Here is a 12620-nt window from a genome sequence, read left to right as displayed (position 1 = left end):
TCTTGATCCACGTTGCACCACGCCATCGGCCGCCAGTGAAGTCCTACTCCTCACCTGCCCATGAAATGGGTCAGTTTCATAACAAACTAGTAGGTGCACAAACAGATAAGTAGAATGAAAATAAAACAGGACATTCATAAGATAAGCAATTATGATATTTAAGCAGTTAAAGCAGTTGTATTCTATTCTAGCAAATGTAATAAGTGCCAAGAGAAGCAGTGTAAGTCTCAGTCATCTATATCTATTCCTGAATATATTCTTTAAGTTCTGATATTAACTGGCCTGTGGGTACGCACAGACGCGAAACGTAGAATCAGCCGAGACCAATCCGGGGGTTTATTATGTCAGGTGTTTTCATTAACCCGGATGGCTGACTGAGTCCGCTCCTAAGGGGACGGTCAGTGACCAAGAGAGTAAATCCCTAAAGGCATTCGTGGCCCATGGATGCATCCAACTTCTGCAGAAGTGCCTGGGAGTTACCACCTAGGATAATTTATGGTAATCCCAATTCCCCTAACTTCGATGACTGGGGAAACCGAGTCTTTTGCCCGTGGGGTGGTTGTTAACAACCTGTCCATCGGAGTCTTTGTACCATCCATCCTCTCCCTTGATGAACCGTGAAGATCGAATGGGTACGACGGGGGTTTCTTAACCGCCGCCCCATCCTACATGCTCTGGTCTATTAGACCCACTCGAGCATCTTGCCTGTGAAGGCGAAAGGTCACCATTTATGTGATCTCAGCATTGTGCCAATTGCACGCATCGAGGTTGCTACAACCTCATTCCCTAACCATTGTAACCCACATGGGACGTACTTGTCCAAAAGTACGGTTGTACCTCCCTAGAGATACGACTACGATGAGAGGGCAACATAAAATGTTCTATGATACTTTTGGTTCATGCATGTATTGCCTTATGAGCAAATGGGCCTGTGGAGGCCGGTATTATCTCATTGATATCAATAAAGGGTTGCTTGATCACTTCGAGGTACTCAATGTCCCCCAGTACTATTTGTATCATACCTGTCTTCAGTAATTTGTGGGTTTCTCGATAGATAACCCATCACAAAGTTTTATAAAAATCTGTATTATACTTGGCATGCTCGAATACTAAGAAACAAGAAGTCTCATACAAGATTCATCAGGCAATAACCAATAATGCATCTATAGTAACTTATAACAGTGAGCAAGGCGGAAATACAATAATAAGATCTTTCTAGCAAGGAGTCTACTCGTAGAGCTCACAATAAGCATGTAATTTCAAAACAAATACGGGAGCGGGAACACCATACAGACAATCACCAGTTAAGAAATTCTACGAGTAAGAATGCATGTCAAATAAACTATTCTATCACAGAATCCTTATAATTTATTTCATTCACACGAACCCTTCGTGCGACTTTCCCCTACCTCGGGATGTCTTGCAGCTGCGTGCGTCTACGCGTGTATATGATACGAGGCTCGGGCCGCGGAGCCAGAGCGAGGGTCCGATGCGAGGTCTGCAACAGTGCTACGTTAATTATCATGCGGAAAGTAAAAGAAACAATCCTGCCTACAGGAAAAAAGAGAGACAATAGGGGCGTGCCCCTACTGGCTGAAATCAGGAAAGCGACAGGGGGCGAACCCCTGCCTGCCGACAACAGTGGGGCGACTGGGACAGAGCCCTTGTCGAAAACAGCGAGGCGACAGTGAGGCCAGCACGAGACGGCAGGGAACCAGCCCCTTGCCGGTAGCATCGATGCGGCAGGGGGGCAGCCCCTGCCGACAACCCAGAAGCGGCAGGGGTTGAGCCCCTGCCGACAGCCAAAAGATGGCAGGGCTAGCCCCTGCCGACAGAGTGAGGGAGAAAGCTCGAGACGGGGGGGGGGGGGGTGACAGGGGAACAAGCCCCTGCGTGCCGAGAATCAAGGGGCAGCAAGGGAGTATCCCCTGCCCTCCCAGAAGCCAAGAGGCGGCAGAGGACGAGCCCCTGCCAGCCTAGCAAAACTAAGGGCGACAGAGGCATTGCCCCTGTCAGCCGAGCAAGACAAAGAGTGACAGGGGCATTGCCCCTGCCAACCGATCAGTACAAAGGGTGACAGGGGCATTGCCCCTGCCAGCCGAAACAGGAAGGCGGCAGGGGCATTGCCCCTGCCAGCCGAAACTTTAGAGGCAGCGGGGCTAGCCCCTGCCTGCCGGGAATCATGAAGCGGCAGGGGCACTACCCCTGCCTACCGATGATCGGGGGGGTGGCAGGGGGACTAACCCCTGCCAGAGAGAGTGAGGGCTTGGAACGGGGGTGACAGGGAGGGCACCCGACCTCCCGTCGGTTCCCTATCACCCACCGAGGAGAGGGAGTGTCGCAGGGGCCATTGGTCCCCTGCCGGCACTCCGGCGCACCCCCAGAGGGAAGAAGGGACGACAGGAGCCTTGCAGGTCACCTGTCGGCCCTTTGGTGAATACCGGAGAGGCAGGAGGGCACGGCAGGGCTGTACGCTGCCTGCCGGCCTCCCGGCGAGGTGACGGCGAGGGGGGTGAGGAAAAGAAGAGGGAGGAGAAGAGAAAAGGGAGGATGGCATACCTGGGAGCGGTGGCCGGCGTCGGCGACGTGCGCAGCAGGGAGGATACCGGCGTGGAAGGGGGGCGAGGGCTGCGAGAGGGAGGCGTGATCCCCCCCTCGCCCTCCATCCTTTCTCTTAAAGCCGCAGGGGGGCACCCGAAAGGGGAAACCCTCGATGGGTTTCCTTATCCAGCCCAGAACGAACGGGGAGAAGGGGGGGGGGGGAGTGCGGCGCTCGGGACCCTGCGTCGGGTTACGCAAAACCCTAAAATAAGGGGCCCGGGTCGGGTCCGGACCCGACCCGGCCCGGGTCCAAACAGTTTTTTTTTTTTTTTAAAATGGGATTTTACATTTTCATTGACAGCCTGTTTATACAAAAACAACAGAATGAAAGGCCTCTGTCTATAAAATCATGAGCATATTGCTAGCATGAATCATCACAAGACTACTTTACAATATGACGATGTTTCCTTTTGGCAACACCATTTTGTTGAGGTGTACATGAACAAGATATTATGCAATTAATTTCATTATCATTCAAATAGTCAATGAATTCCTTTGAGCAGAATTCTCCACCTCCATCACATTGAAACCTAAGAATAGGATTAAGGAAATGGTTCTTAACAAACATATGAAACTTGAAGAATATGTTGAATACCTCGGATTTATGCTTCATGAAAAATATTCAGGTATAACGAGTGAAGGAGTGAAGTCATCCACAAGTATGACATAATATTTACTTTCAGATAATGAATTCTTGGGTGCAGGACCCTAGACATTAGAATGAATTATTTCAAAAGGTTTGAAGGTATTATTACTAGGTGAAGGAAAAGGCAAAACATGATTTGCTTATTTGACAACTTGAACCTAAAAAACCTTTAGAAATTTGTCATAGACTGAACTTAGGAATAAGATGATTAGAAACAAGTTCCTCAACAAAAGACCTATTATAATGAGTTAAATGATTATGCCATATTTCAGACTAATTTGACTCATCAATACTAGATACATAAATAAAAGATGATGATAAGGACAGCAACTTTAGTTTGGGCAGCACTTTAGAGGTTGTTTTTCCAACTTGGTTCTCCCTAAAGACATATATATTCTCGCATCTCTCTCCTTCAATGAACGTCTTCTTCGTGGTATGATCCTTCACATAAACTGAATCATGGGTAAATGAGATGCTTGAATTTGTATCATCTACAAGTTTAGAAACAGAAATAAAGTTTTTCTTGATATTAGGAACATAAAAAACATTGGATAAGGAAAGGACTTTAGAACTAGAAATAAGAATGGAGACTCGACCAACATGAGATATGGGGTGTTGAGTTCTATCTCTAGTTTAGAAACAGAAATAAAGTTTTTCTTGATATTAGGAACATAAAGAACATTGGATAAGAAAAGGACTTTAGAACTAGAAATAAGAATGGAGACTCGACCAACATGAGATATGGGGTGTTGAGTTCTATCTGTAGTCACAACATTGCCTTTATCATGATAAGGAACCAAGTGAAAAAACTTACCCATAGCACCATTAATGTGGTTGGCTGCCCCGGAGTCGATGTACTATATCCCTTGCTCATTTTATTTCAGATTCAAACCATTGAGAGCCAATGACACATTTTTATCCAACGTTGCATTGCTGGTCTCACTTGATTGTGCCTTCTATTGTTGCCCTTTATTTCCACCTTCTGGCTTGTTTTGAACCATATTCAGTTGAGTATTATACCCGAGATCGTCCTTGAACCAACAATTTGCCTTTATGTGCTTAGGTTTCTTACACACTAGCAGGTAAGGATACCTATTCCTCATTGATTGTTTAAAAAAGACATATTTGGAGTAGGCAACAAACATCATCCTACTGCATTACTTCTTACACATCCTCTACCTCCTCGGAATCCGCGACCTCTTCCATGGAAGGATCCGGTATAAAGAACATCTTGGGAATCTCCCTATCCTCTGTTTACACTGTCTGATAGGCCCTAAGGGACATCTCATAAGTAACTTAGGCCTCAGATGTTCAAAAGTAGGGAGAGCTTCAAGACACTCCAAAGTGGTAGAAAATACATGGTACTCCGGTCCTAAACCATTTAAGGTCTATTGTACTTTGTCTTTGTCATATACCTCATACTCAATTTCGGCTAACTGATCGGTTATGCCCTTAATCTTGTTAAGGTAAGCCATGATAGATGTGTTGTTTTTCTTTAAATATTGAAATTCACGCTTCAAAAACATTACCTTGGTCTCAGATATCTGAGAATAAGTCCCTGCTAAATTCATTCATAACTGCATAGTCGTGCCTGGCACACCAATCAAAACTTCTTGCAAAAGGGTCAGGGTGATATACGCTACTAGGGCCTGATCCCTTTTCATCCAACTGGCGAACTCTGGATTCATGATCTGGGATGAAGAAATGACTTGTCCCTTCTCATCCTTTTTATCCTACAAAATAAACTCTGGTGGAACCGAGACAGACCCATCCAAATGTCCCTTTAGATCCTGACTCCTTATAAAGGGAGTAATTTGCCTTTTCCAAATCAGGAAATTAGAGTTATTGAGTTTTTTAGAAACAAGTTATGGAAGAAAATTGGAAGACAGATTTGGAGAGGGGGAACCCAAATCCATATCAAACAATCTTTTAAACAATAAGAGATGACATAATGGATAAAAGGAATATATATGCAGCTGAAAATATCAGACAAATGACCTACTTCAAACACCTATCAAGGCATAAACAAGATCCTTTTTTTAGGGATTGGATAAAGCAAAATACTTAAATACGCAATTACTAATTTCCTTTTTTTTTAGGAAAGCCTTGAACCAAGATACTCTGCATATATAAAAGTAGGTCAAAAGACTCAAAACAAGAAGTTGATATATATATATATATATATATATATGTATATATATATATATGATGTGATTTTCTGATCGAGATATATAGACATAAACTGATGATATCTAGAGATATGATGAGAAAGAAATACCCAGTTCAAATATAGACAGAAACTGATGATATCCAGATCTAATGAGACTTTATATCAGTATGAATCAAGAACAAGTTTTAGAATATTGAGAAAATCAGATCAAGTCCACCAAAATTCATGATATTCAGATCTGATATCAAGAAGAGAATAGCAGTTTTGCTGACAAACTACATAAAAAAATATCAGAAATTGATTTAACGTCAGATTTGATAATCAGATGCAAAGATCCAAGAAGAGAGGATTTATCATGGCAACCTGACAATATTTGATTAAGAAGAACAACAGATAAGACATATATAAACTAGATTGATTAGATCTGATATAAAGACAAAAATAAGAAGGAAGGAATACAAAACAAGAGAGGGACAAAGACAAAAACGTCTTGTAACGACGGTTGAGCAACAAAGTTGGTCAGACCCTTCCAAAAGTGCCTAGGTTGCACCCGAATATGTATCCAACTTGGTGTGGATTGGAAAAAGATAGAAAAGATTTAGAAAAGGTAGAAATGTTCCAAAATGGCAGTCGAGCACCTGGGTTGGTTAGACTCTCCCGAAAGTGTCTAGGTTGCACCCGAATACGTATCCGTCTTGGTGCAGATTGGGAAAAGATAGAAAAGATTTAAAAAAGGTCACCCAAAAGGCAGATCAAGTTCTATAAGAACATACCTGGAACAAATCGGATCAATCGGCCCTACTCTGATACCATAATAAAATATGGCTCACGATCTTTGAACTAGATTTACCGCAATATAAGAAAGAAAAGAAGGGAGTAGACATGTTTATTTTTCTCTAATACGTTCCTCAAAAGAGGGAGACGTGTGGGCTGACCTTTTATAATAACAGACTTCACACTTTACAATATTGCCTCAATGTTTATCTCTAATATAATACAAATAAAATGGCAAAAGAGTAACACAAAAAGTTTACAACATAAAGGACTCTCTATGACGTGAAATGGATCTGAACTCTCAACCAGATCCAGATCTGGTTCTTCAAGTTCAAGTCTCAATTCCCTAGTTGTAAAAGTCAGTTGTTCAATCACTTGGGAGAACAGAACACTAATGCTCATCAGTGTTTATCTTACTTGACATCCCTAGAATGGAGAAAAGCAGGCATTTCCAATTATGCCATGTAGTAGAAGGCCTATCCTTAATGCATTAAAGAAAAACATTAGTTGCTCTACTTCAGGGTTATTTTATACATGGAGGAGGAAACATAAATTGTTTAGGGAATCCAGAGTTTTTGAGTTGCAGTAGTCAAAACAAATTCTCTAGATAATATAACCTTGAATCTGTTTTCACTAACATCAGAACGGGTTGCAAAGGGCTTGTATACAGGGCATGAGGAAACAAGTACCTATGAACGAAGGGTCAGGGCAATAGCACCATATAGTATCTACTGCTTAACATAACATCAATTAATGTTTAAGTGCTTTACATTTTTGTAAGAAGTATTCTTACCGGCAAAGTGGATAGCAATCTTACAATACAAAAACTGAGATGGTGATTAAGGGTTTACCTACATTTGAGAGGAGGATTGAAGCATAGCAATCAAACTTGTAATGATGGGTATATGATGCACAATCTCAAGAAACATATTTCCCTGCTCTTACTATTCTATGAAATCAAGTAGTGGACTCAAGTAAACACAAACTTATAGAAGGGTAAGTGGCATATGCTCTCCAGTTCAGATTCTTATAGCTGATAGGTCTGGGTTAGAAGAAGATAATAGCAACATGATCCATGCAACGATATGTTCAAAGTATACTGCACGATATATAGAATGTGGGCACTTAAGCTAAAGCAGGGGCATGATGACGTGCTAAATTGTATGATTTGTGTGATATTAGAATGTGTTATTGTGAGGAAAGCACACCTTTATTGTGTAGGATCTGAAAGACCTTCCATATGAAACTTGATTTTTAACATTTAAAAGCTGCCAACAATCTTGTATTATAAGTATATGGTCTAGTCAAGTCAGTGGTCTGATACTCTAGAATATGCTCGTATGCTTTTGGCTTAGGCTCATGATCGTATTGCCAGAAGACAAAATATCGTGATATTATCATGATATTTTTGGGAAAAACTCTTTATTTATTTATTTTAAGTTTGCATTTCCTGTTTTTGTTTCTTTTATATTTTAAAACCTTTAAAACATGTTTCTTTATATGAAGAAAAATAATGCAAAATTTATTATTTTCTTAACTTTTTGGTTGTTATTTATATTTTTCCAATTTTTTAAATTCCTAAGATATTCCCGAGATTTATCAACTTTTGAAAATCTCTCCGACTCGCCGAGAAATTACCTTTAACGGTACAGATGACTATGATGTAAATATTATTTAAACTTATGTATGCTTTAATATAAGTGGAACTGTCGAAGGCTTGTGAGGTAAGGTCATGCACATGGACATTCACATAAACAAGTAACAACAAATAAGGTGAAAAGTATTGCAAGTGAGATACAACAACAACAACAAAAGTGTTTGTGCACATATGTGATTATATCAAAGTTACCGGAAGCGCCTAGCCTAGTGGGGAAGCGCGCTTCCCCGAAGCGCGAAACGTCGTGCTTCCGAAACGCGTTGGGAAGCGTTGATTTTTTTTGGGAAGTGCGCTTTCTATTTATGGGAAACATGTTTCCCATTTATAGGAAACACACTTCCCATTTATGGGAAGTGCGCTTCCCCCACGCTTTTTCCCTTTTTTCATTTTTTTTGTATGTTTATTTTTATTTTTATTTTTATTTTTTTCGCTTCCCCCTCGCTTCCTAGGTTTCTTCCGGTTCGCTTCCTAGGTCGCTTCTAAGACGATTCTTGATTCGCTTTTAAATCGTCCCACACTTCCTGCTTCCTAAAATTTTGATAGTGTCATGCTTCCCGCTTCCGCTTCCTCGACTGGTAACCATGGATTATATCATAGTGTGAGAGTGAGATAATGTTCTTTAATTATGAGAAATATATTATCCTTCTTTTGTGGCAAGAGTGACCTTAATCAAGTATGACCTGGAACAAAATATTTTGCCTGTCCATTTTCTTTCTCATGTCAAGGGCAACTACTAATAGGAGTTCAGAAGTGAACAGCATTTCTGTGGAAGTGATTCATCTCTTGGACCAATTTTCTTAAAACAATTTAAAGGTACTTCATGACTTTTGAAATTATCAGCCATTTTTCAATGTCATTATGATAGGATGATAAAAGCAATTAGTTGTAATTATTAATGTTTTCTACATTTTAGTTTGTTCCAAAAACACTGGGGAATTTTGTATAGTTTTTTATTTTTCTTTCCACCAAATTTCCAAGATTTTAAGATTTCACATGAAAAAATCATTGAAATTAGATTCTCTTTGAAAGTTGCCTCTCTGAAAATTACCTTAATACTGATATTCTGATTAGAAGAATGAACTGAGCACAACAACTGAACTGTAAGAGCCTTTTTTCCAAGAGAATATTGGTGGAAATCAATGCCAAAGTACCAGTTTATGAGTTTGCTTTGGCCTTGGAAGGAAAATATCATGAGTAAATGATTGATTCATGTCAAAAGGTGGTGTGAAAATGCTTGACATTTTTTTTGGCAGGCATTAGAATCATAGAAGGAAGTAGGTTGAACATTAGAACTTGGGAGTCCCATTGCTTTAGTGACCAACCCTACATGAGTTCCTTGCCCTACACTTGATATGGGACCAAAAGTTAGATAATATTTGATGAGATGAAGAGTGGGGCCCTACTCCAGTCATGGGTTAATGCATTTTTAGCTCTGGGAGCGACTGACAACATTGCTTGAATGCATGGAACCAACATCACATGCAAAAAGCAATGTTTTTTGGTAAATAACATAAGAGGTAACTTGTTACCTATCTGGTGATGTTCCCAGTCTATTCCTCTTTTCTTCTTCTGATCCTATGATTCTACTGCTGCCCTGGTTATTATGGGTTAAAGGTCATTTAGTCAACAAATGGTCAAACTGATTTGCAACATTTATTCCTCGTATGAAATTTAAACATGGTTACAATTCCCACTTTTAAGGAGTGGATTGACACAAATGGCCACTTGCTGAAGCTAGTTTCCTAGTGATGATTTGCAGTGGCAACAATATGACACTTTTCTGAAAATGATTTTTTTCATGAAGGAAGCTGAACATGTTGAGATTGATTGGCATTCTCATGTTTTTTGCAATACTTCGCCTTTTCTTTGTGTTGTGCTTATTTGCTTGCTCTAGTAAAACTTATGCCATTTTGATTGCTTGATGTTCAAATCATGAACTATATGATTTTCTAAGGTCATAAGCCATATTTGTTTCCATTATATTTTCTCAACTTATTATTGTATCTTAACCGATGCATTTTTTGCAGGCACTTGATACATTCAATACTGCAGTTGTGTCACCAATATATTATGTCATGTTTACCTCTTTGACAATTTTGGCTAGTATCATAATGTTTAAGGTAATTCAATTTTCTTGCATCTATATGTCCCTCTTCCTCCCATAATTTATGAACTGTTGTAAGAAAAAAAATATTTTCTAGTTCAATTCCCCATGTTCATATGATGTGATATGTTTATTTGCCATCAATCTGTTAACTCTTTAATTCTGGTGGATAGCTAATATCAGTTTGTTGTTCTGGATCTGAGCTTCAATGAAGAATATGGTGGCATGGATATCATCTGCAATGAAAAGTTAGGCATTTGATCTATCATTGCATGCTAAATTTTTTGTAGTTTATCACAGCCAATGGCTTCAAATAGTCAAACTCTTTCTTGGATACTTTAAATCACTGTCATCAATTGATTAGTTTTATTGTGTTTCTTCTATTCTGAAAATAGCAAGTTGACAGAATTGGTGACTGGGGACACTTTGATACAGGTTTGTTGGCGAAGTCATTTTGCCAGTTTCAAGAAAGATGCTAACTATTGTAAATTTGTAATTGTGTGACATTATCTATAATACACTGTACTGACACTGTATGTCTTTCACTCGCTATCATAACAAGAAGAAATGAGTCAAAACCTATATATAAGTCTTTGGTATTCACACCATATGGTATCAATGAGTTGAAACTCATACGTGCAAGTTGTTTCTACTCAATCTGAAACGACCTGTACTTGTGAGTTTAACTCACTGATACCGTATGGACATGCATACCGAAGACTTACCCAAGAGAGAGAGAGAGAGAGAGAGAGCATTTATCTCTCAGACCCCTTTAAGAAAGATACCTTCATGTGATTTTTGCTTAATCTAAACACATAAATGTCATCCGTATGCTTTATTTAGTAGAAAGCATGTATTAGCTTAAACATTTTTCATGTTCAGATGCGTTTTTAGCTCAACCAAAAAAAATCAATGGTTCATATTGTAATGAAAAGAGGCGGAAGCACCAATAGGTCAAAAAGTCACTCCTTAAGAGTGACTACAAGAGCCAAGAACACAAACACCAAATGTGCACACACAAAACTCACAAATATAGAAAATGACTTAAAGTCATAAGTTGGATTTATTGAAGAAAGGAAGAGAAGGGTGTAAAAACCCATACATTTACAAGGGGGAACCTCCTCTTTATATAGAGGAGGGAAGCACTAAAGAGGACCCATAAAGGGGGCTCCCTTCTAGTCGTTGGGAGCCCCAACGGTCATAAATATGATTGTTGGGGCCCCAACGACTAGATTGGTGGGGCCCCTTTATGATTCCAAAAAGCAAAAAGACAAAAATAAAAAGGAAAAAGAAAAAGGGGAAAAAGAGAAAAAGGTAAAAAAGAAAAAGGTACATTTGGAATTACCAAAACACCCCTATCGGGTTTTTGGTTTATACAAAACAGGAAAAAACTATATAATTATGTATATATACATATATACGTATATATACTTATATATATATACTAATGTATATATATAAGTATATGTATATATATATATATTTATATATACATAATTTAACATGCCCCCTCAAACTTTACGGGGAGAAGATCGAAAGTTTGCCAAGAAGAAACATGAATCGTGGAGTTGGGAGCGCCTTGGTGAAGAAGTCAGCTAGTTGATACTCTGAAGTGACATATGGCAATGTGATGGTCCTTTTGAGATATTTGTCTCGAACATAATGGCAATCCATTTCGATATGCTTGGTCCGCTTATGAAAGGTGTGATTGCTGGCAATGTATATCGCACTCTTGTTATCACAACAGAGCTTGGTGGGAGTGGAAATGTGAACGCCCATGTCACCAAGAAGACTTCTGAGCCACACAATCTCCATAGTTGTCATCGCCATAGCCCGATATTCAGCTTCAGTAGATGATAAGGAGACCTTCTGCTGCTTCTTGCATCTCCACGAGATGAGAGATTCACCTAAAAAAATGCAAAGACCCGTAATTGAGATCCGATCATTGGGATTTCCTCCCCAGTCAGCATCAGTAAAAGCAGTCAATTCAAGAGATGAGGAAGAGGATAAGAAGAGTCCCTTGGAGATGGTATTTTTGATATATCTCACAATTCTCATTACGGTCGCCATATGAACCGTAGTAGAAGCGTGCTGAAATTGGCTCGCTGCATGAACCACATGAGCTATGTCTGGACGTGTGATGGATAGATAGGTGAGGGATCCAATTAATTGACGGTAGGGGGTTGGATCTTCAAGAAGAACACCATCTTCAAGTCTTAGTTTCGCATTGATAACTTTAGGAGTCTCCACTTTCTTTTCATCAGATATTCCTGATTTGGTACAAATTTCTGCAACTAACTTCATTTGAGATAAGATGTACCCACGCGCTGAATAAGCCACTTCAATTCCTAAAAAATATCTCAAATAACCAAGGTCAGACATATCAAAAGTATCTTTTAATATAGACTTAACATCATTTACTCCCTTTTTGTCATTCCCAGTGATGATCATATCATCAACATACAGCAGAAGCATAATAATGGAGTCACCTGTCCTTTTGACAAAAAGAGCAGTGTCAGTATAACAAGAAGAAAAACCTAAATTGATTAATACATTACTAAACCTGTCATACCAAGCTTTAGGAGCTTGCTTAAGTCTATATAAAGCCTTTTTTAATTTTAAAACTTTTCCATTTAAATTCATACCTGGAGGTGGTTCCATATAAACT

At 39.6% G+C, this 12620-nt stretch overlaps 1 protein-coding gene across 1 annotated transcript in view; it reads left to right on the top strand.

Moving 5' to 3' along the window:
* The window catches only part of LOC149848767 (putative magnesium transporter NIPA4), a 47399-nt gene that overhangs the window by 18532 nt on the left and 16247 nt on the right, over positions 1-12620 (top strand). Inside the window, exon 7 of the mRNA XM_089997335.1 lies at positions 9876-9968. Within this exon, the coding sequence (XP_089853461.1) occupies positions 9876-9968 (93 nt within the window). The remainder of the gene's footprint in view (positions 1-9875; positions 9969-12620) is intronic.

The sequence above is a fragment of the Nuphar pumila genome, chromosome 1 (genome assembly GCF_984573655.1).
Source record: "Nuphar pumila chromosome 1, dmNupPumi1.hap1.1, whole genome shotgun sequence".
NCBI classification, from domain to species: Eukaryota; Viridiplantae; Streptophyta; class Magnoliopsida; order Nymphaeales; family Nymphaeaceae; genus Nuphar; species Nuphar pumila.
This window is presented reverse-complemented; position numbering and strand designations above follow the sequence as displayed.